The 25,820-nt window shown below is 38.6% G+C and overlaps 1 protein-coding gene across 2 annotated transcripts in view; it reads right to left on the reverse strand.

Moving 5' to 3' along the window:
- Positions 1-25,820, reverse strand: part of wnk4a (WNK lysine deficient protein kinase 4a) — a 53,782-nt gene that overhangs the window by 5,241 nt on the left and 22,721 nt on the right. Inside the window, exons 6-18 of one of the 2 annotated variants that reach the window (XM_051123734.1) lie at positions 23,307-23,395; positions 22,869-23,088; positions 19,860-20,232; positions 17,805-17,971; positions 17,581-17,645; positions 15,589-15,724; positions 14,864-14,980; positions 12,043-12,216; positions 8,268-8,316; positions 8,057-8,164; positions 2,910-3,694; positions 1,456-1,546; positions 180-708 (exon numbers count right to left, since the gene is read on the reverse strand). In XM_051123734.1, coding sequence (XP_050979691.1) covers positions 180-708; positions 1,456-1,546; positions 2,910-3,694; positions 8,057-8,164; positions 8,268-8,316; positions 12,043-12,216; positions 14,864-14,980; positions 15,589-15,724; positions 17,581-17,645; positions 17,805-17,971; positions 19,860-20,232; positions 22,869-23,088; positions 23,307-23,395 — 2,903 coding nt within the window. Of the gene's footprint in view, positions 1-179; positions 709-1,455; positions 1,547-2,909; positions 3,695-8,056; positions 8,168-8,267; positions 8,317-12,042; positions 12,217-14,863; positions 14,981-15,588; positions 15,725-17,580; positions 17,646-17,804; positions 17,972-19,859; positions 20,233-22,868; positions 23,089-23,306; positions 23,396-25,820 lie in introns of both variants that reach the window. The other variant, XM_051123732.1, reaches the window with a different exon arrangement.

Consider the following 25,820-nt stretch of genomic DNA (forward strand, 5'->3'; position numbering starts at 1 on the left):
GACATGAACATCTTGGATGACAAGGGGGTGACTACATCATATGTCACTCTTTGCCTTTAATCCAAGTCCTGTCTGTAAATCCAGGCCTTTGGGTAACAGAAATGTTCTATGGATGTTAAAGGTTGTTCATTGAACTATTGATGCTAATGGAGTGTAGAGGAGCTCTGAAGGCGTCTTACTTCTCCCTGAGCTCCTGTAGCTCCCCCCACATCTCGTCGTCCTCGCTCTCTGATTCGTCGCTGCTCAGGTAGGAGGAGCTGCACGTGTAGCTCATCCAGAGGTTGTGCAGTGGAGTGGCGTACGGAGGACTGCCCGTGTTTCCGTCCCACATCCTTCCCTCCACGTCCACAGAAAAACCGCTGTCCACCGACGTCCCCATGAGAGTCGGCCCGCAATCCAATCTGCGTCCCTTCTTCCTCCTGTACTTCTTATCCACGGGTGTCTCTTCTTCATCATCATCATCAACGTCCTGCTCATCGATCGGTCCCTCTCTGTCTTCCTTCTGATGCTTCGGCGTCTCGGGCTGATCGGCAGGACTCAAATCTCGCGGAGACTCACAGGAAGGAAGAACCGAGAGGTTTTGTTGGTTTTCCGCCGGAATGTGATTATCCGGAGGGACGACGGGTGGAGTTTGAGTGGGTGTGTTTTCAGGAATCTCTTTACTGGGGGAAACTTGAAAACGGCCCACAGTTACTGTAGACTTTGGCTCTGTGAGAGAAACAGCGATAGAAGAGCAAACATTACTGTAAATCTGTTGGCTTCTACACTGTAAAAAACAATTTGTTGAGTCAACTTAAAATAATTTGTTTCCTGGCTGCCTTAAAATTGTAAGTTCAGTCAACTCAAGAAAAGCTTATTCGACTTGAAATGTTAAATTATACTAAGTGACAACTTGGATATTTGAGTTGAATCAACTTAAAATTTTAAGGCAGCTGGGTAACTTACCCCTCTGTTTAGCAAACACAAATATCTAAGTTGTTACTTAGTACAACTTAACATTTCAAGTTGACTAAACTTATTTGAGTTGACTGAACTTAAAATTTTAAGGCAGCAGGGTAACATTATTTTAAGCTGACTCAACAAATTGTGTTTTTTATTTTTTACAGTGTATTTCATGTGACACAAAGTAACATACTGCAATGCTCTTTGAAATGTTGAAGTATACTGTAACATTCTGCTTGTATTTCACTCCGAACAAAGCCAGCATTGCTTTGCTTTCAGGGACACATAAAATCTGTGTACGAGGAACAAAAAGTGCTTTGGTTGTGCAAGACCTCCGCAGCATGTTTAATAGGTGTCCACAAATGCTTTAGCCGCGTATTTAGTGGCGCTCTGTTATAAAAGCGCATTATGTAAGAAGACAGGCCGAGTGTGGCAGGTAGTGCGTAACTGTAGGTTGCATAAGTGTGTGTAAATGTGTCTCTGTGTGTTTGTGTTTTGGGGTCAATATCTTACCAGATGGCGATGAGTTTTCTTGGCACCGCGACGCACTGGTAGTCTCTAGCGCGGCCGGGGGGGACGATGATCGAGGACTGGATGACGACACCTTGGAGAGAACACAAGAGCGTTTAATTCAAGCGTACTTTCGCATCTGGCTTTCATAAGTGAGGATGAGCACATTCAATGTCAGCCATTGACATTCAGGCATAGAAAACACACTCGGAGCAACTGCCAACACGATGGAAACAAACACAGCAAAGCTAAACATTTACTCCATGTCACTAATATCATATCGTGATTTACATCTGAACGCATCACTGGTTCCACACCGTCTGTGAATCATTTATCATATGCACATATTGTTGTGATTATATATTTAATACAAATTATTTATATATATCTGTTTACTGGAAATGTAATGCAATAACTTTACAAAATATGAAGTGATTATTTTTAAATAAATAGTTATTAAGATATAAATAAATATTTTAAGTTCACGTTTTATTATTTATATGATTAAATGCATTATTAAATAAAAATGATACATATGCTTATAGTTTATTATTACGTAATATAAATACGATTATTATTTTATTAATTTTTTTATACTTTTGCCATTCAAAACAACATGAATTTTCATGAAATGCACACCATTTAGTTTTATTTTCATACTATACAACATAATGATCCCCAAAACAAGTTATTTTGCTCAATGTTTCTGGGAAGGAAATAAGGTTGCATGATTTGGAAGTAAAAATCGAATTGTGATTCTGATAAAAGATGATTGAAAATGTGAAAACAAACAAACAAAAAAACAAAAACAAATCAAGGTTTGCTGTCCTTGTTTGTAAGGCTGCATAATGTGGCCAAAGAACAACCGCATTTGTGATCTTTGAAGCCGCATTTAAACTGCATTTTGGAAGTTCAAACTCGGGGCACCATATCAGTCCATTATATGGAGAAAAATGCTGAAATGTTTTCCTCAAAAAACATCATTTCTTTACGACTGAAGAAAGAAAGACATGAACATCTTGGATGACAAAGGGGTGACTACATTATTTGTAAATTGTTGTTCTGGAAGTGGACTTCTCCTTTAATTCTTAATTACTTATTACTGAGCACTTTCAGCTGTTGACAAAAGCTGTTTTATACACTCTCCTCATTACATGTTTGGGAAATGACTGACACATGCAGTGTTTCCAAATGAATATTAAATTGACCCAAACTCAGAACAGATGCAGAGTTGTGGAGTCTGGGGAAGCATTTACTTGGAACCGAACCGCTTCGAGCTGCTGAAAACTGGATCAGGAGCTGCTCACGTGCAAAAGAACAGTGCTGCGCTTCACTCTGAAACACGCCTAGATTTATTTAATCAAATCACAGCCTTTGCCATTTTACTTTGGTTTTAGTCTCAATGAATCATGCAGCCCTAAAAGGAAATGTAGAGAGCGGCACAAAGCGAGGCTTACTCTGATATCTGGACTCGCTCGAGAGGAAGACGACCGTCCCGACGAAGAGCCCGGGCTGCTCCGCTGCTCTAGTAAGTGTCTGGGGAAAGCCGTTCTGTATCCGTGAGGATATTCCTTGGAGGATTCCTTTGCGAACAGCATTCCCTCTTGAGAAGCAGCAGATGCTATCTGTGGGCCCGACGAGGAGACGCCGCCGGCCGAAGCAGATGTTGGAGTCGCTCTGGAAGGAGGAGACATCAGCGTCTCCCGAAACTGGGACTCCACGGTCTGATAGTACTCGGCCATCCCCGGGTTATACGCCGCCTCCGGCGGGACGGGCGCAGGATACTGAGGCGCGTACATGGGGGGATAAGCGGTCTGGTACCCCGGCATGGCCTGAACCAGCGTCGGCGCGGGCATGAAGGACTGAGCCATGCTCATGGCCATAGACAGCACATTAGCCAGAGAAAACAGCGGCTGCGTGTGAGGAGGCCACATGGCCGGAGCAGGAGACAGCAGGTTCACGTCCGAAACGGGACTCGACACGTCTGAGCCGATGGGACTCGGGGACCCCGGGACGGACGAAGGGGACGAGTGGGAGTACGTCGGGTTGCTGTGTATGCGGGACAGGGGCGCGTGGGCGGGTTTGGGGGAGGCCGGGTGAGGCGGGTACGGGAAGGGGAAGTGTGTGCCCGTGTTCATGTACGATGGTACAAAGTGCTGCACGTGAGGTAGTTTGGAATGAGGCATCCTGGGATCAGGAGCATAGACGGACGCTGACGGGACGTGATGGGGATGAGGAGAACCTGGGAGATGACGAAAAACATTAGACATTAGACAGCAGATGAGAGTGAAATAAAATATATACAACAAGCATACTGCTGTGTGGTGTGGATATTATAGCAACAACAACAACAAAACACCATGAAAAATCAGCTTTCATTACTTGAAATAAAGTATTTAAAACTATTTTATTTCAGCTAGTAGCCAGTTGCTCATGATCACTTTGTTTAACTTGTTATACTACAATAACTCAAATTAAAACTGAAATAAAATTGAACAAAAACTACACATTTAAAAAAAACAAAAAAGCTAATTATAAACTAACAAAAAGGACAAAAACACAACAAAATTACATTTTTTTTAAATATCACATTTTAAGATTAAAATAAAAAGATGAAAACAAAATTTAAACTGAAATAAAACATTGTTAAACAGTATTTCACTGATACTAAAATAGCACTGATGTGTGGCTGCTTATTCATTTTGCTGCTGTTGTTGTAAATACAACACTCTAAATCTGAAACGTAACATTTAAAATGTTAAATACATTGTGTCTGTTAAATGTATACATGTAAAATGTAAATGTAAGATATACTGGTACTACATCTATTATGACTGATATTTCAGATTTCTTATTTATGAATATTTATATATATTGGATATTTAATTATTAACACCCTTTTTCTCAATTTTCACATTCAAAAGCTGATTTTTAAAAATACTTATTATTTAACACCATTGTGTTAAATAACCTAAATGAACATTTTCTAAATTAGTATCCATTTTTTATACTGTACAATATAATGCTGTGATGAACACACTAAAACAATTTAAAGTGAATATTTTTATCTTTTTTTTAGTATTTTATTACAGATTTGTTTAGACTAAATATCATAGAGTTTCAATATTGGCCATTTTTCAGTATCATTTTGTCACTCCTCAAAAAGCTGCATGACCTGAAGAATCAATTATTTCTGCAGCACAAACATGTGACCCTGGAGAACAACACCAGTCTTAAGCAGCACAGGTGTATCTGTAGCAATAGCCAACAATACATTGTATGGGTCGAAATTCTAGATTTTTCTTTTATGCCCAAAATCATTAGGATATTAAGATCACGTTCCATGAAGATGTTTTGTAAATTTCCTATCTTAAATATATCAAAACTTGAGTTTTGATTAGTAACATGCATTGCTAAGAACTTCATTTGGACAACTTTAAAGGTGATTTTCTCAGTATTTTGATTTTTTGCACCCTCAGATTCCAGATTTACAAATAGTTGCACATTGTCGTATCCAAACAAACCACACATCAATTGAAAGCTTTATTTCCAGCTTATTTCAGCTTTCAGATGATGTACAAATCTCAATTTCACAAAATTGACCCTTATGACTGGTTTTGTAGTCCAAGGTCACATATGTGGTTGAATTTTATGACAAAATTAGTATAAGGGAAGCCTACCAACTCATGAACTGACAGGTGTTTGACAGAGTATGTGTATATGGAATCCATTCACTGAATCCAGGTCAGTCTGACCTACTTTGGACGGATACCTCTATAAAAACAACAAAAGCTACTGTTGCAGATCTAATCACACTCGCGCTCATAATAAGTGAACCGTGATTGCAACACGCGTGTGAGCACAGGCTCTGATGAATGAGCGTAACAGGTTCCTCCCGTAGCTGCTTTGTGCGAACCTAAGCAAACAGAACGCGCCGTCACCCCCGCTCCGTTTCACACACCTGTGGGCTCGTCCCATCGTCCCTCATTGTGCGTCTGTCAACGCCTCAATACAACAGCGCTTTCACGTGGTGTCGTCTCCATAGCGATTCACAGAGTGTTGTCCAACACTGTATCTGACGGGTCCATTACGTCAACGGCCCCAGCGAACGATCAGGTCTGAATCTGAGCGTGGATGAAGCCAGCGAGCCTGACATTAAGCAAAATCAAAACCAGCTGCGCACCGCTGGCTCGTGAAGCTCCCATTGTAGCGGAGGCCGTCGGCTCAACGTAATTGCCGCAGACATCGTAACAGTGGCTCTTTGGTTTATCTGGGTGTTCTTTTTCAGAAAGCGGGCGAGCGAGATGTATGACGGAGGCATGGAGCCAGAAGGCAGCAGAACAAAATGTTCTGTAGGAGGGACACAAGAGAGACAGCGCTGGGGGTCTGGCAGGATCTGTGCTTTAATTTACCACTAATCCTCCAACCAGGAGAGCACGAGAACTCACAAACAGATGTGGGGAGCACAAATAGCATTATCTGTCACTCTGAAGGACTGCTTTTTTTTAAGTTTACACTAATGTCTTTTGCTGTCCCTCCCAAATAATGTATATGTGATCGATTACCGATACTGGAGCTGTAGCAGCAGGTAAAGGTTCGATTCCCACGCGTGTACTGATCAAATGTTTACTCTGAATGCAGGATAAAAGCATCTGCCAAATGCATGAGAGTAAATGCAATTCCATTTCTGTAGGCGGATTTTGTCGCGATATAGCCAATATTAACACGTCCGGTACTAAAAATGACAAGTTTAAAAACTGTTAGAGTTCTTTGTAAGTCAAAACACAGCTATAACAATAACAACAAAGAGAAAAGATATCACTGGAATCATTTCCAGAACTATTTTTTCCAGCTCATGAACGGCCAATCAGAATCACTTTAAAGAGCTCGAGCATTTAAACTGCATCAAACTTACAATGAACAGAAGGATACTGTGCACTGGTGTGGAGGCTAATCCAGCTAAAACTACAGTACAATCCTCAAACGTTCAATATGCTAAATTGGTCCCAACAACATTTTGATTCAATTTAAAAAGTCGAAATGTTAAATCACTGCATGTTATTGTTCAGCCCAACAGTGTAACATTTAGCAGTTTGTTATGTAACGCTGATTTCACAGGAAAATCAGTCACAAGAGATTGTTTAGTCTTGTATTCTTACCGAGTGGTACATTTTTAGCTTTTTATTTTTATTCTGCTTTCACAATACGAAAAAGATAATTATGGAAGCTTACGTCTGCCACAGAACAAAAATAGGTGCAACTTTTTGTCTCACAATTCAGACATTTTTGTTGAAATTTTGACAAAACAGTCAGAATTATGAGATACAAACTTGCAAATGTGAGGAAAAAAGAGTCAAAATTCTGAGATAAAAATTCATTTCTTTGTTAAATTTGAGTTTGCCACTAACAAGCTTGTCACAATTCTGACTTTGTTCTTGCAATTGTGATTCAGAAATTTGAGTTTAAATCTTGCAATTCCAAGTTAACACAAAAAAGTCAGAACCATGAGATAAATGTGAAAAAACACAATTGTGGGATGAAAAGCGACAACAACCTTTTTACTGTTTTATTTCATAGCAGAAATAAGCTTCCATAAATAACTGATAGGGCGTCACGTGATTTATGAAATAATATCAGATGAGTTCCCTAGCGAAAAAGAAATATACTACAATGTATTTGAATTTGAAATTTGTACTTTTGATGTACTTAAAGTCTGCTAAAATGGAACGACTAATTTAGTGCGTAACGAAGTGGAACTGTTGCAAGTATACTTCAGGTACATTTTAAATACTATTCAATGATCATACAATCATCAATAGTGACATTAAAACTAATTTTGGGCTTAATATTAAGAAATGTGCATTATGCTCAAGTAGTATTTCAAATATAGTTTAATTATTATTTTAATATCAGTGAGTCTCACTAAATATTTTAATAGATTTGAACTATAGTATGAAATTCGTGTATTTTAAATTTATTACTTTTACTAGGGCTACTCCAATAGAACACACAAAAAAAAGTCGAATTTATCTTCTGAAATCCACACTCGTGTCTCTCTCCATCTCTGTTTTTTTCACAGGGACACTTTAAAACATTAAACCGTATCATCTCTATTCATACTCTCGTACCAATAAAGGTTCTTTATCGGCAACTGCGGTTCCACGAAGATCCTTCAACATCCGTAGAAACTTTCCACTCCACAAAAGGTTCCTCGTAGCGGAAAAAAGTTCTTTACATTAAAAACTAAGAAAAAGTGTGTCCTGTAAGAACTGATCACTGAAAGGTTCTTTGTGGTACCAGTGTTGCTATCACTGCAAATAAACTCTTTATTTTTAACTATGTGTTGTAAGTTATTGTTTATCTGTCAAAGTGACGTGTGTCGACGTTTCGGTTAACGTAACTTTCATAATTTTGACAGCATTCGCAGCCCACAAACGCAATTAGGCGCGAGTCCCCTGAGCCGGGCGGACACAGACGGCACCTTTGAGCTTCTATATATGCAGAAGGCGCCGGCTGCAGCCCGATGACATTTAGAGAGCGGCCAGCGCTCGTTCCCACTCACAGGAATCGAGCGGAGCGGAGCTGGAGAGAAGTGCTCACTTACCTGGGGCATTATGGAAAGACTGTGAGCGTAAGAGTGGACGTGCGGATGAGGTAATGTCTCCGGCGGCTCCCGGAGGAGAAGCTCTCGCTCCGCCGCCCAGACCGAACTCTGCTGAAAAAGCCACATGTATACGTGTGAACTGACAGAGCCTGGAAGTGTTGCTTCACTTTGACATCAGCAATACTCAATGGCAAACTTTATGCACGCTTACCTGGTAGTGAGGACGAGGAATGAGCTCGTGCCAGACTGTGAAGGTTTGGCTGAAAGGGAAAACACGTTGTCATTTATTACGAATGTGCTTTCAAATCCTCTTTTATACAGGCTTCGTTTACAGTGGGAGAAATGTTTTTGAAAGGAGTCTCTTCTGCTCACAAAGACAGCATTTATTTCATTAAAAATACAGTACAAACAGTGACATATTATTACAATTTAAATCAGCTGTTTTCTATGTGAATATCTGTTAAACTGTGATTTATTTCTGTGATGTGCAGCTGAATTTTCAGCATCATTACTCCAGTCTTCAGTGTCACATGATCCTTCACAAATCATTCTAATATGCTGATTTGCTGCTCAACACACATTTATGATTATTAGCAATGTTGAAAACAGTTGTGCTGCACAATAGTTTTGTGGAAACCATCATATGTTATATTTTTCAGGATTCACAGATGAATAGAAAGTTCAAAAGAACAGCATAAATGTATTTGAAAAAGTATTTGTTTATTTCAAATAAATAAATAAATGAGTGTTTTTATATAAGCAAAAAAAAAAACAAAAAAAAAAAACAATGAGTCATATAACTCTATAATGTTACAAAAGAAAATAAGACAAGTGTTTCAAAATAATAATAATAATAATAATAATAAATTTAAAAATTAATGACTCCAAACTTACTTAGTTGTATGTTAGGAAAGATTTCTATTTCAAATAAATGCTGTTCTAAAATAAATGACCGTTTCCAAAAAAATATTGTGCAGCACAACTGTTTTCAACATTGCTAATAATCAGAAATGTCTGTTGAGCAGCAAATCAGCATATTAGAATGATTTGTGAAGGATCATGTGACACTGAAGACTGGAGTAATGATGCTGAAAATTCAGCTGCGCATCACAGAAATAAATCACAGTTTAACAGATATTCACATAGAAAACAGCTGTTTTACATTGAAATAATAATATTTTTTTTCTGTATTTTTAATCTGTTTGTGAACTGAATAAAATAAAACCACTGGTTTATGTTTGATCACAGTAAACAGAACCTGCATTCTGTAATGTTACAACTGTGCAAACCTGTCATTTATTTCATTATTGCATAACATTAAACACTCTGTATTGAGAAGTGAAGGTTCTGAAGGCAGCAGAGGCTAATAGGGAGTAACAGCGCTGACTTCAGACTGTGCTTTATTTATCAGTTTAATATTCTTTAATGACAGAGTGCTTAAGTTTAATGAAGGTTAAGAGCCGTTGATGTCTAATCGCTGACGCTCGGAGCTCCTTCACTCCAGTCATACGCACAGGAACAGTCATTCTGCACATAATTAACATGACAAGCGCTCTCTGTGGACGAAACGGCTCATGCACGCATAAACGACACTTCTCCTGCACAAACTCCACAGCTGCGCTGCTCGTTGGGAAACAGGCCTGCGGTTTGGGTACGCGGGTTACATTCTGTCATCTCCTCAGCGTTTGAGCGCGTTGAGTGAAGGACGCAGGAGACTCCAGAGACGCGCGCTAATGATGCCGAAGACTCCTGCAGGGAGGAGGTCTGGATGCGGCTGCTTGTAATCAGGAGCTGGTCTGGGTCCAGCCGCGGCTCTCGAGAGGAGCTTACGCAACCGCAGAGCACCACGCATGAGTGTAGGGCTGTTATAGAGATCCAAACCCAAATAAAACAGCCATTGTTCTGCTTCTCCGCACTAATTAAGACATATCTCTGGATCAGTTGACTGGCGGCCTTTAGTAAACAGAGACGGAGTTTTGTTCTGCCGAGTTTGGACGCGATGTGAGGATTTTTATGCAGACAGCTGCTAAAAATACCACTGTGTTCACATTACTGTATATATGGCATATGTGCATATAGTGGTATAATTACACTGAACACTTGAGGAATAGGATATATTTAGCACAGCCACAAGTGCCTGCATTTATTTGCTCAAAAATACAGTGAATTTAGCACAACCACAAGGGCTTTTATTAAACTGTGACTAGATAAATAAAATGTCCTTCTATTTCATGAAGCAAATTCATAAAGATGCAGTTTCTTGTGTGCAAAAATGTGGCTGATATTGCATTATCACACTGCACTCAACTCAAATAAGTTTAGTCAACTTGAAATGTTAAGTTGTACTAAGTGACAACTTAGATATTTAAGTTCACAAAACAAAAAAATGGTTTGTTAAACTTAAAAAGCTGGCCTTGTTACCCCGCTGCCTTAAAATTGAAGTTGAATCAACTCAAATATCTAAGTTGTCACTTAGTACAAGTTAACAGTTCAAGTTGACTAAACTTTTTGGAGTTGACTGAACATAAAATTTAAAGGCAGCCGAGTAACAAATTATTTTAAGTTGACTCAACAAACAGTTTTCTACAGTGCACGACAGCTATGATAAAGATGATTTTTAAGTGTCTGACAACAGAATAGATTGTTTATGCATTGCATTGTTTATAACTGCTTATTTGTTTATTTATTTATTCGATATTCATTTTTGATTTTTTTTTTATTGCATTGTATTGTATTGTATACATATTCACACTCTTTTATATAAAGTACACTCAGTTAAAGTATATAGAACTGATAACAATGTGCAAACTGTGAATATGATTCAATAGAAAGAAAAAAAGACAATTTCATTGTCAAACTAACATTACTGACAACTTAATTATTTCTAATGATGTGGTTTTGGAGAAAAGGTGTGTGATTACGCAGGTTCTCTTAAAGGATCATTTACATGGTGAACAGCAGAGTAAATGTGAGGACAGTGAAAAGTACAAGGTGCACACAGATCTACAGCAGCTGCTGATTGTTTCACATCCTCTTTTGTGGTGCCCAGAACAGGACACGGTGGTACAGAACACGCCTCAAGATTGCGAGTTGAACCCGAAACCGCTGATTTGCAAACAAACACGCTCACAACAACAAAGAGCTGCAGATACCGCTGAACAAACACCTGATCAGAGCACACGCCCTCACCTACAGACATAACCATCATTCATCTACAACCACAATCACTCACACAGTAACTCTCATAAAATCAGCATCTGCAATTACTGTAGAAATACTGTGCTACACACCAAGCGGAAAATGAAAGTGTTTACAAAACAATTCATGGATTTTATGGGAAAAGTAGGTGTCCAAATAATTATCATACAAATTATTCATTTAAATTATTTGATTGATTAATTATACTATATGCACTACCTAATATTTTTGTGAAAACCACGATACATTTCCAGAATTCAAAAGAACAGTTTTTATTTGAAACAGAATGTTTGCAATGTCTTTAAAATTTAATAGGTCCTTGCTGAATGAAAGTATTATTAATAATATCATTCTTTAGTCTTACTTACTTGAACCTTTGAATGCTAATAATCATAGATGTTTGTTGAGCAGCAAATCAGCATATTAGAATGATTTGTGAAGGATCATGTGACACTGAAGACTGGAGTAATGATGCTGAAAATTCAGCTGCGCATCACAGAAATCAATTACGTCTTAACAGATATTCACACAGAACACAGCTGTTTGAAATTAGAATAATGTTTCACTATTTTACAGTTTTTACTGTATTTTTGATCAAATGAATGAGCAGGAGAGAATTCTGTAAATTATATTTAATCATGTTATGAAATGATTATAATTATGAAAATTATTATAAATAATAGAACAAAAGAGATAATTTATGAAAAAAATGAATTAAATAAACGATATGGTTTATTGGTAGTTATGACAGTGAGTGAACCGGACGGTTTCTCCACTCGCAGCCTCACCTGAGAAGCAGAGAGCGAGTTGACGGCATTTATATACGCGGGACGGGCGCCTCCGTAGCTTTCGTGGAGACCCGTCGAGTCCTTCCTCATCATGGACTCCGCTCGCTTGATGATGTCACCGATGCGGTGAATGAAGCCTTCCTTCTCGGAGGGCAAGATGAACTCATTATGCACCTTGGGGGGGGGCGAGAGAAAGAGAAATAAACAAAATCAAATCGGCAAGCCTGACTTACGAAGCCCATCCATCCTAAGTGGCAGCGGCACACGTAGCGCACGTAGGCATCGCGGGGATCAACGGGGCTCTCTGTGCTATGCAAACTAGCCCTCGACTACTTAAAGCGAAACGTGCTGAAATTGAGCATGTGTGCGCTTGTGGACACTCTTTTAATTCAAGACAGCTTTAATTAAGTTTGTCCACAAGCTGAGCTTTTACACACCACTAATAGCAGTGGGTGTTCACGCTTCCACCAATGACATGGCAGGAGCGACTCCACGCTGCCAGAATCCCAGAGCAAACAAAGAGCTTCTGTGTGCGAGAGAACCAGCTGAACAGTCATCTAAACCAACACACACACACACACACACACTCACTGAACAGAATAAACGCAGACAATCATGTAGTCAATAGACGTCCATCAGTCTCACACACATTCATGGTAAATGACAGCAGTTACCGCATTTGCTGTTTATCTATTGACGTGAACTGGTAAAGCCACAATTTTATTATTGTTCTGAGATTGTATTCATCCACTTCTCAACGCCCTGGTGCTCCTTCTTCAGAGCTGATTATATGTGGTCTGGATTATAAAATCAGATTCCAAAAATGAAGTATGTGTAACTGGAGTGTATCTTAAAATACGACACATTTTGAAATACTCATAATCAGACTACACTGTCAAAATGTTTGCATGATTAACAGCAAGTGGGTGACAACAAGTACCTTTCTATACGGTAAAAAGAAAAACTGTAACCGATCTAAACTTTCAGAAAAAAGGTACAAAAGCTGTCACTGGGACGGTCTCCTTTCAAAAGGTGCACCTTCGTTCCTTTAAAACAGCTAAAGTGTGCCTATAAGCAACTTAAAGGTGCATAATACCACCTGAAGTGTAGAGTAGTATCTAGATGTTTTGAAAAACTACCATTCCAGTGCTTCTGTACCTTCTTTTCTAAGAGTGTAAAAGGGCGTTTAATGTCATTCGACAGTAAAACACTGTACAACAGTGTTATATCAGTATCTCAGACAACTTTCTATGGCCACATACACAACTTTTCATTACTTGTCTAGATGTTGGGAACTCAGGTCTTCACTGCTATTGTCAACCATGTTAAATTTGTGCCAGGTTTAGTGTGTGGCATTTAATGTTCGGCCATCTGGAGGACACAATGCATCAGACCACATCAGTCAGGAAATTAAACAAAAAATGAAGCAAAAAAAAAAAAAAGAAATGCAACTGGTCTCCTGCCTCTTATAATGAGGGACAAACAGAACCAGATGTCAGAAGCAGTGGGTGATCTGAGGCACGAGCTCGTCTCATTATGACAAAGCATTTCTGAAATGCACAGATATGTAACAGAAAAACATCATGTGCAGCCTGTATCGTCCTGTACTACGTAAAAGAAAAATATGCTAACACTTTACAATGTTTCATTTGTTAACAACAGTAAACCGTTTTATTCATGTTACTAATAATAGTCATTTGAAAATTAATTATATGAAAAAATAAACTGAACATGGAAAGTGTGAAAAAATAAACAGTGTTTGTACTTTAATAACTTATTATCAGCTGAAACTAAAAACTTGGCAAATAACTAACAATAGGTAATAATCTTTGTTAATTTCAACATTTATTAATAAATTCAAATCAAAAGTTGTATCTTTTTAATATAATTTAATGGACCTGAGCTAATGTGACCTAACAATGAACAGCTGTATCTGTATTAACTAATGTTAACAAACATTAATGAATACTGTAACAAATGTATTGTTAGTTTGTGTAAGTCAATGCATTAATGAATGTTAACTGATGGAACTTTACTGTAAAGTGAAACCAAAAAATATGAACAAAAACAAAAAAATTAATTAAAAATTGGAAAACAAGAGTTAAGAAAAATCTCCCATTTCTTAGCTTTTATGAGTAAAATTTTTGGACATTCTGTCTTTATTTGATAGTTTGCAGCGAGACAGGAAACGATTGTAAAGATGAGAGAGGAACGGGTCCGGGAACAGATCTACACTCGCCTACGGCTCTGACAATCTCCCATCTCTAATCCAGCCTAAACGAGCGAGATGTGGATACGTGCCTCACTCAGGAGTTTCTCACGGGGTTTTCACTGAATGGCGCTCAAACGAGCGTATCACGGACTGATGGAGGGAAGTACAGCATTTGCTGGTGGGATTTTCCTGATAAGGGCAGCGGTGGGACATTGGCGTAGCTCTGCTGCAGCTGATAACGTGTGTGTGGTTTAGTGCTGACATGTGTCTCTTTACAACTACTGCATACTACACCCTAAAACTGCTGGGTTAAAAACAACCTGGTGCTGGGTAAAATATGGACATACCCAGCAATCAGGTTGTTTTGACCCAGCGGTTGGGTTAAACATTTAACATAGTAACCCAACCGCTGGGTCAAAACAACCCGATTGCTGGGTATGTCCATATTTTACCCAGTGCTAGGTTGTATTTAACCCAGCAGTTTTTAGAGTGTAACAGCCTATCCCTAAAACCCTTGATCGATTTAACTCAAAAAAATAAACATAATTAGCTGTTTTGAAAAGAAAAGGGAATGTGTTAACAAATGCATTTAAGATTTTAGGCACCTACCATCACAGCAGCGATGTCTTCAGGGTTGTCACCATCCAGGTCAAATTTGAAGGTGACCATCTTATCGTTATGGGTCTGTAGCTGACACTCCACCACCCGGTCCACTTTATCAGACACCTGTGAGGAACAACACACAAATATTCTCTATCAACTGAAAGACGCTCATAAATTCTGTCACAAGTGAATGCTCTTCAGGGTGTGTGTGTGTGTGTGTGTGTGTGTGTCTGAGCTGATTGTGTTTGACTGTGTGTTTATTGTTTATGTCTCTAGTCCTTTGAACACTAACCAATGCAAGACTGAGGACATGGCGTACCCATGCAGAGAATGATCACACATGGACAAAGGCTAAACATCTTGAATTCACATGCAATATCATTCCACATTATTGCTGTTCACACTTCTGACACTGTTTATAACGTCTATTAATTATGAAACAAGTTCAATTCAGCCATAAGCTTCATTTAGTTCAGGTTTTATTTTTATGGATGATACATTAACCCACATTTGGCCATTTTAATAACAGGTATCGTGCACTACATTTTTTGTTTGGCCAATAACTGTAGGAAAGGGGATCTCTATTTTGACTGTGCAAAGAATTATAGTATTATTTTTCTCGGCCGCCCTGCTCTCTAAGATTATCGGTGAGACATTAAAGAACTCACTTCAGTCAAGCATTAGTTAGTCTGATGTTCACGTGACTAGATGAAATGATAAACGATGCTCACCCCTGTGATGCGCAGACGGGATCGCGTTCTCCTCCGAAACAGTTTCCCTGCTGTGCGTCTGCCGGCAAACTTACTGCCTCTGTCTGACAGGCCCTCGTAGCCGTCGCTCAAGCCTGACGTCACATCTGAAGCGTAACTGTGAAGAAATACATCATCAGGATCAATTAATGACAAGTTATGCACAAAAGGACATCATTTGCACTCTGTGACATTAGAGGGAAACATCTGTGTGCACACGCACGATGCTAACGCATGCAAACTACTTGAACACACCCTTAACGCTAAGCATTAAACGCCCGTGCGCAACTCGCCCCAAAACATCAGCAAAATCCCAGTTTGTTCTGCAAACCATCAAATCAACATGACTACTACATTGCACAACCTAGTAAACTTATAAAAGTACAAATCATGCTAAGTAAACGGGTGTTTGGAAGACCAGCAGTTAAACAGAGCCCATAAAAACGGTTCAATAAGCACAAACCACTGAGGAATTTCCCTCTCTCATCATCTCAACACCCTTATTTGTTTAATATTAGGGTTTTGAGGGAACACGGTGCATTTAATGAGCGCTGTGTTCCTGCTTATTATGTTTTACAAGTCTGCAGTAGCTCAACAAACTTTGTGTACGTCCTTCTTCTAGCTGTTGGCCTTTAACCCCACAGCTTTCCATCGTCAGTGATGTCCAGTGCACAGAAACCTTGTCGAAACAAGCCTGCTTGATTGTGTTGAGTGTGAACTTACATATATATGTTTTTTAAAAACTAATAAGATTATCTAATATTACTGAAATACAAGACCACTTAAGTGTACTTACTTTCAAAGAGTCACTTTCGTGACTGTTTCTTAACACACTTTAAAAAGGTGCACACTGCAATAATGCTAAAATAAAGGTTTTACTTTAAAGTACATTTTAAATAATGTTGTTTAAATTGTTTGTCATGCTTTAGATAAGTTCACTTACTTTGATGTGTTGACTAACATTCTAAAGAACATGTAAGGTGTTATTTGATAGTGCTTTTAAAGCAAATATATTTTAAATGCACTTACAAATGCATAATTACAGATTCATTTAAATACACAATACACAATGCTGAAACAACATCAAAGTATATTTTAGTTTACCATAAATGCTCAGTACTTCCAATCGTACACAACATTAGCCATACTTCAAACACAACATAAGTAATTATAAAATTGCACAAAGATGCATTTAAGTCCTACTTAAGTGGGTCAAAAAAGCACTTTTAAGGTGAACTAATTGCATTTAATATAATATACTTGTAAATAACATGCACTTAAGAGTATATTATAAAGTATATTTTATATATATATATATATATATACACAGTGTATATCATATTACAGTAATAAGTACTTTTTTAAGAAGTATACTACAGCAAACTTCTTTTTACACAAGAACTGCTGGAGAGCAAAACGTATTTTTAACTGCACTGTTTTCTGGAAATCCAATATTACAGCTAAAGAAAAAAACAGGCAGTTGTCGTATTTGAATTGGCTGTATCTTTGCCGAAGTTCCACACACAGTTTGGGCCGTGTTTGAGTTCGGCCCGTGGGGACGTGGAGTCCATTCTGAGCTTGTTTCTCTGAGCTAATTGTGTCTCCCAGGTCTTTTACCAACACAAGCCTCTGTTTTATCCAAACACTGGGCTTCCTACAAGGCCCACAAACGTTTATAGCCAGTCTACCGCTTGGCAGACGCTGGCTCTTTTTGAAAGATCTCTGCCTGTTGAGCAACGAGAAGTTATGAGTGGAAAACTATGCCGTAATGGCAGGCGTTTGCGAGGGACGGCGTCCAAGAGCCCTGTGGTGTATAAACAGTATCCTATAGGACATGTGCTGTGTTACGAAAGACGAGAGGACGGGACGGGCTCCAGATGAAAACACGGGCCCTACTGCACACGGCCGTTAGCGAATCTGCCACCGGAGACCTCGACCTGCTCAGATGTGAGAGAAGAGCCAGCAGGTCTTTACCTGTCCACAGGTGAGGAGAAAGGGCTGAGCGGTCCTCTCTCGGTTTTGGTAGACACGGCAATACTCTGAGGGAAGATTAAGGAACGGGCCTTCAGCTACACGGCGTCATTAACAACAAACATCAAAGAAACACATTCACAGTAAATTACGCAAATTAAGTTCAAACGGCTCTCCTGAGTCTAAATCGTAGTTAAATGAGGCCAATTTTGTAATTACAAACTCACAGAGGGGAAACGCAGAGCCGGGATTAGAGGAGCGATGATGGGCGTGGCCTCAGTGGGCGTGGTCTGTTGGGGGAGGAGGAGTGGAGAGCAGCTCACCACGCCATTTGAAGCTTCAGTAACGTCCTGTAATCCAGAGGGACTGAGATACTCGTCAGTCTCACAGTCAGCTGGAGAAACACAAACAGAGCGTCCGTTCAGAGATATCACTGTGGATCCTGTTCGTCGTTGTTGAACTCTTTCTCTCTTTTCACCATCCAATCAGTCGCTAATGGATCAAATCAAGTGCCGCCTTATCGTTTGTCACTAAATATCCTGTTTGACTCATAAATACATTAAGTTAAGGAAGTTAAATCTCTTATCGCTGTCTCTACACATTCATAAATAGCATATCAGCTGACCGGGATCCGAAGGACTCTAGAATCCACGGATCGAAACGGGATCGATCTGGGTTAAAAGCTTAAAGCAGATGCCATGTCCAGCGCTTACGTTCAGAAGGAGGATTCTCACTTCCCTGAAAACAACGTGGCAACAACTCACTCACTATTAGAGCATTGTTTCAGCTTAGTTTTAGTTAAATCTAAGTTAAATTTAATGGAAATGTTAGTTAGTTTCAGTCATTTTGTTGTGTTTTTGTCATTTTTATTAGTTTCAGGTTTTTTTTTTGTCTGTATAGTTTTTTTTTTAATTAATTTTTATTTAAATTTTAGTTTATTTTTGTAAATCAAGTTAAACAAAAAAATGAGAAACGTTAAATTTAGAGTACATTTGTTGTGCTTTTGTCATTTTTATTAGTTTGCATTCGTTTTTACTAAATAAACGAAATGAGAAATGATAAAGAGAGACGAATTTAAAATAATTACTAAAGTTTGAACTAAAATGAACAGAAAATATTACAAATAAAAACATTCAAAAATATTAATAATATTAACTCAACGATACTAAGATAACATTGCAGTTATATTTCCAGCGGACACACATTTTATTTTGTTTTATATTTTATTTCAGTTAACGCTTATCTTACATTCACAGCGATGCCATAGAAGAAACATCTTTGGTTCCACAAAGAATCATTCAGTCAAAGGTTCTTTAAAGAAGCATCTCTTTCTTGCTTTTTTTATAAACTGAAAAAACTTCCTTCACCACAAAGAACCTTTTGTGAAACAGGAAGGTTTTTCATATGTTAAAGGTTCTTTATGGAACCATTTAGATAAAAAAAGGTTCTTCTATGGCATCGTGAAGCAGCTTTATTTTTAAGAGTGTATGCCAAGTTTTCTGGTATTTGTTTTAACTACAATAACCTTGACTCACTGTAAACATCTCAACAAAGAGAAAACATTCACATAATGTTGGAATATATCAGTTAATAATACATCAAATCTACTTCTTCATATCACAGTGTCCTTCTTCTCCTACAGTTTCCACTCAGGGTGAGTGAGTCAAACACACACACACACACACTCACAGACAAACATGTTGTGTTTCCATGTTTTATGGGGACATTCCATAGGTGTAATGGTTTTTATACTGTACAAACTGTATTTTCTATCGCCCTACACCTAAACCTACCCATCACAGGAGACTGTGCACACTTTTACTTTCTCAAAAAAACTCATTCTACGTGATTTATAAGCCTGTTTCCTCATGGGGACCTAAAAAATATCCCCACAAAGTCCAAATTTACTGGTATTACTATCCTTGCGGGGACATTTGGTCCCATAACGTGATAAATACCAGGTACACACACACACACACACACACACACAGCCTATTAAAAGAGTTTATTTGTGGGCGTCGGTTGACTGTGCTGCGCTGCTGGATTTGACACGCCGTGAAAGAAACATTGAGGAAAATTCAGGGCACTGCACAATATGGTTTATGTGAGTCTCACTGGACGTCTCGACCCCGTGCAGGGGAGCGGAAACACAGATACAGTAGTGCTTTACCAAAATGGACTTTTCAGTGGCCAATAATGAAGCAAAACTGTATGAGACTGACTCATGTATTGGTCTACTGTAATCACACAAACACGATCAGCAGTGAAGATCTGGTACGTACAGGTCGCTGAGGAGCAGCTTGTATGGCGGATGTGGAAGTGCTGGTCGGCCTCCGGTTCCTCCGGCTCTGGTGGGAAGCTGCCGTTGATCCCAAAATCCGACGAGCCGGTAACGGGAGAGTACATGGGCTCTGGGATGACGGGAGTGGGCGGGATCTGCACGGGAGAAGGGGCGGAGTTTTCACGTATCTGAACGTTGGATCTGGGCGACATCAGCTCAGGCTCTTCCTCAATAACTTCCTCCTTCTTCTTCTGCTGCCGCTCCTCCGCCAGACGCCGACGTTTGTCCCGCTGACGTTTGATGGCCGTCACGCGGTCCCGCATGGCCTTGGCGACCAGCTTGTAGTCGGCCTCGCATACAAACCCCAGAACCACCTGGAAAAGACGAGACGATAGATAAAACCTTATTAGGAAGAGTCGAACTTATATATATCACTTAAATTCAGATCATTTTTCTCTAAACTTCTCTGAACTGCAGTGAATGGGTGCCGTCAGAATGAGAGTCCAAACAGCTGATAAAAACATCACAATAATCCACAAGTAACACACAGCACTCCAGTCCATCAGTTCACATCTTGAGAAGACAAAAGAACATTTAGACTGTACTGGTTTGTAAACGGTGCTCGATCTGTGCAGATTTCTCACCTGATTCAGACCAGACACTTTTTCACTGAAGGAAGTGTTATTATGGATTATGGACTTGTAGTTTCGTTAAAAACGTCTTAATGGTGTATTTGTTTTAGCTTTTTTCTTCCCGAGATGTGAACTGATGGACTGGAGTGGTGTGGATTACTTGTGGATTATTGTGATGTTTTTATCAGCTGTTTGGGCTCTCATTCTGACGGCACCCATTCACTGCAGAGGATCCACTGGTGAGACAGTGATGGAATGACACATTTCTACAACAAATCTGATGAAGAAATAAACCGTTTTTTTTTTTAATTGGTTAAGCGAGTCCTTTTATGTAGCATTGTGCCTTTGTTATTGATCCCAACAAATTCTGCATTCTTAGGCAACCTAAGTCTTAATTTTTTGTGGCATGAAGTTTATGAAATTGGAGATCTCAATAACGCTTCACCCAGCTCTGGAACAGTGTGTTTCCACTGAAACAATGTAGGCCAATGTTGTGTTGTGACTCTATCAGCACATCAGCGACTCAAATTACGTGATAACCCTCCGTCGATGTGACCTGACGATAAATTTGTTCTTGATGAAAAGCAGACACGTTGAGAGATAAAAGATGAATTGTGAAGGTCCGGCCTAATAAAGAGCGGGATTGAGTCTGGACAAGAGAAAGGCTCCAGTTTCACAACACGCGCTTGAAGCCGCTCTATCGCCGGTCACGTGACCCTCTTCCTCGTTTGGCCCCGCTCTCACATTTCCAGCCGATGATTAAAAAGTTATGCCCTTGAAAATGTTATGCAACACAGCGCAGGGTCACACGGCCTGAAGTGATCGGTGAGGCGCGTGAGCCAGCAGATACACACTCAGGTGTGTTTGGGAAGGTCAAGAGTTCAGTTACGTCCCCACATTACTGACACAGGAAGAGAACAGTAATCTACACAGAGTGACGACAGACTGCTGGAAATCACCAGCACTGTCAAGGTCACAGAGGAAACCTTGGAAAAACGGAGTAAAAACAAAGAAAATCAAGCTTTAAAAAATTTTGCATTACATTTTAGCCCAAAAAATTGTAATTAAAATTATGAAAAAAACCATGTGCAAACTATGTGCAAAAGCATTGTTCTTCAGGCACTGGTCAATTTTGAGATTTTGGGCCCTTTTTGTTTCCATAACACGTCTTCCCTAGTAAAAAAGTAATATGTATTTAAAATATATTTATTTTACACTAAGTATAGTTCAAATCTATGAACATACTGACATATCGCTTGAGACTACCTGATATAAAAACTATCATTAAACTTTATTTGGCATACTACTTGTGCACAATGCACATTTTTAAGCCTAAAATATGTTTTAATGTCACTATTGTATTTAAATAATATCGGTCTCTAAATGCAAGATATATAAAGCGTACCTAAAGTATACTTTAGCACAATCAAATATACTTCAGTAAATCTTTAGTTGAATTTCAGCACTATTTCCACACAAGTTTAGCAGTAATATGTAAATGTATTTGTAGTATATTTAGCATAAAATAAATGGATTTTAAATACACTTTAGTATATTTATTTTTCACTAGGGTTCTTTCAGACTTTTTACTTAATAGAACAATATTTTAAGGACCCATGCTTTAATGTACTGTTTACTTATTAGCATTAATAATTAAGTTATGTAATATTTTTATTTTTAAATAGATAAAAAAAAAACATAATAAACAAGTTTGAATAGTTTTTCTGCCAAAAAAAGGTAGAAAAAATTAATTTATGAAGATTTTGACATGATTTTCATGACAGTAAGGCACATTTCTCAATTCTTATGACCAATTCCAAAAAAACACATCAAATATTATATTACAGTAATGAGAACTGACATTAGAATGAGGGAATTTGCTAAAACTCAAAAGTAAAATGTCTTGGAACATTACAATCATGAAAACTGACACTGAAAACTCAAAAGGAAAGAATCTGGAAACACATTATGCTTGTGAGAATCAATGTGCTTAACCGTCATTGAAATAATATTGCAATGCAAAAGCCTTTTTCCTCCATTAGTTTATGATATGAAATGTAATCTGGATGTTTTTGCAAGATTTGTCCCCTTGTGTTGTGCTAACACGTACAGTAAATACAGGCGTGTTACTAAGATACACATAATTCTTTAATAGTTCTGGGTGATTGAATATCAATGCCGCGTAAAACTCAAGCCACACATTTACGTTCTTCTGTGAACACAGACGCTTTGTTGATGCCTGAGGGGAATATCTGCGTTCAGTGTTTAAAGCGGCAGAGCAGATGAGAAACGCAACCACACCTTTGATCCCTTCAAGAAACACATATGAAGAGCTGACGGGAAGACGTGAGATCCGGTCGTGCGCGAGTGAAGCTCACCATCTCCTGCGCCACCTCCTCCGGCACGTCTTTGTAAAGCTCGAACAGGAACTCGATGGCGTTGTTGTCCTTGTACTTCCCGTGGAGCTTCTTGGTGCCGTCCATGCGGAGCCAGAGCTTCAGGCTGGATTTGACCATGTCGTCCTCCTCCGCCAGCTCCACGTAAACGCCGTTGTGCTCCTGGAAGAAGGTGTGCTCCAGCAGGTCCTGGATGGTGTATCTACACATGAGATATGAGACACGAAGCCACACAAACTCAATGTGAGAAATGAACGTTAATGAGTAGGTGTGTCAGCTCTGTAGCATGACATCATAATCGGTTGCTGATATTTCTCAGCATCCTATTACTGTGCATAATAACAACTGGTGAATGTGTGAAATCACCGACCGCTTCTGCAGCAGAAAGAACATTTTCAAAGAGGAAAATCAATAAAGTACCTTTCATCCTTGTTCATGCGGATACAGCCCTCAATGATTTCCTTCAACTCGGGCACTTTCACTTTGTAGAAACTGTCAGGCTTTATACCCTGAAACCACACAAATGTCAGAGTCTGAGAAAAGCATCAGTCTAAGAGGCTTAATATGTTTTAATAATGCCACCAATGAATCTAATGTTCCAATGTGGATTAGATTATTCTGTCAGAGGTAATCTAATCACAGTCAGTTACACGAAAGCACGACAGTTCCTAGAGTACCATTCAAAGCAAATCGATTCAATGCAGGCCTGTGTGTTTTGAAAAGGTTACAGTGTTGATTCATTACTGACGCTGAAGCACAAGACCCTACAGCTATGGGAGCTTTTTCTTGCTACACTGGGTTTATATCTCACAACTCAGCCTTTTTCTTTTAAAAAAAAAATAAAAATCTCACAATTCTTACTTTTTTCTCAGAATACTCACATTTTCACAATTTTTACTTTTCGCAGTTGCGAGTTTATCTTGCCATTCAAACTTTTTTATATTTTTTTTTCTCTGAAAAAATGTGAATTGTAAAAAAATACAAAAAATGTTTCTAGAAATGCCAGAAAAATGGCAGAACAAAGTCAGAATTGTGGGACTTTACTGCAATTTTGACGACTTTTTTGCAGTTGTGAGCTTTTTTTGGCATTTCTGAGAAAAGTCTGAAATGCAAAAAAATAAATAAATAAAAAAAATTGTAATTAAAACTCTGAACTGTGAGACAAAGTCACTATATTTTTTATCCCATGGAGGAAACAAGTTTCCATATGCTTCCTTGTAGGAGTCACTTTTAAGGATTATGATATATTAACTAATAATAATGAAAGATTAATAATAGCATCTACGCACATTTATTGATACCATGAACTCACTTTAACACGTAATAGTATTAATTAAACATTTTAGTCTTCAAAAATACACTTCACAACACTTACGTGTTGCTCCATCATATTAAGATTCACGCCTGTTATTTGTCTTCAGTAATGTGAGGTCGAGCTGTGATTTCGCAGAACTGAATTACAGCTGGAGCTGTTCACTTTCCCTCCAGACTCGTGTAATATTTGTGGAGCGCGAGCGCCGTAAAGCACAGAGTTCATGGGAGTTTTGGCCGAGCGCCCGTCCCGTTTACACTTGCGCTCCTTGGCTTTGTCATTAACACTCAGCGAGCGTTTTCAGAGCAGGCTTTGTTTCCTTCATTCAAGACACATCATTGAGCGAACCCACAAACCCAAAGCGCTGGCGTCATCCACGTAAAGTGCGTGTCCACTTCAGCTGTTCGTTTAAAAACGTCATAAACGTGTTTTCTGACATGCAGAATCAAAACATTGCGCCTGCTGAAGTTTATTGTAGTTCGTGTTGTACAGCAGGTCTCTGTGGGTAAAAACAGTCAGTCCGTTACTTTAACAAGTCTTCTTTGAACAGAGATACTTAGGAATGCTCTTTTACGTATAAAGACCCGATTCAGAATAGGTTTGTATTGATTGATTGGTTTACATTGAGGAGATCTGTCTGAGGAAGATGCTGTAAACACATGCTGATGTCATTTAGAGTAAAGTTTCCAAATGCAATAAGGAGCAGACAACCGAATATACTGCGCCCCTCACACGCTGACCTCTCTGTGAACGTGTGACCCAGAATGAGACGAGCCCTTAAAAACAGGATACAAACTCTGCTCTAATCAAACAAACCATGAGTCTTAAAGATCTGCTCAAAGACGACTCACAGCAAGCTCTTCAGAAAATGAGAGGAAATGAGGACATGCAGCAACAGAATGAGAGAAGGATGGAAAGAGGATGTTTACAGCACTTTCCATGCTGGGCTAAACATTTCAGAGCCGTGTGTGTGAGAGATTAAATTCAGACATATGGACGAGCATATGCATATTCAAAACATATGCACAACAACAGGACCTTTTTAAAACAATCTTGCATATTTTGTTTTTTAAAAGAGTCTGTTCTGCTCACCAAAGCTGCACTTATTTGACCAAACACAGTGAAAAAATGTGAAATATAATTCGAATTTAAAACATGTGAATATCTGTTAAAGTGTAATTGATTTCTGTGATGCGCAGCTGAATTTTCAGCATCATTACTCCAGTCTTCAGTGTCACATGATCCTCCAGAAATCATTCTAATATGCTGATTTGCTGCTCAACAAACATTTATGATTATCATCAGAAATGTTATTAATGTTGAAAACAGTAGTGCTGCACAATATTTTTCTGGAAACTGTGACATTTTATTTTTTTTTAGAATTCTTTGATGATTTGAAAGTTCAAAAGATTTTTTTCAATATAAATATTCTGTTATTTTAGTATTTTGAGTTATTTGTATAGTTTTTGCTTTTATGTTTTATTTTAATTTGTCATTGTAATATTAAAAATGTCTATATATATTTTTTTATTATTTTACTAAATGAAAAAATGTTTCTTTAGCAACTATCTAAAATAAAATAACTGTAGTATTTTACTTCAGTTAATGTTTATTTATTTAAA

This window comes from Labeo rohita, chromosome 12, assembly GCF_022985175.1.
Source record: "Labeo rohita strain BAU-BD-2019 chromosome 12, IGBB_LRoh.1.0, whole genome shotgun sequence".
Lineage (NCBI taxonomy): Eukaryota > Metazoa > Chordata > Actinopteri > Cypriniformes > Cyprinidae > Labeo > Labeo rohita.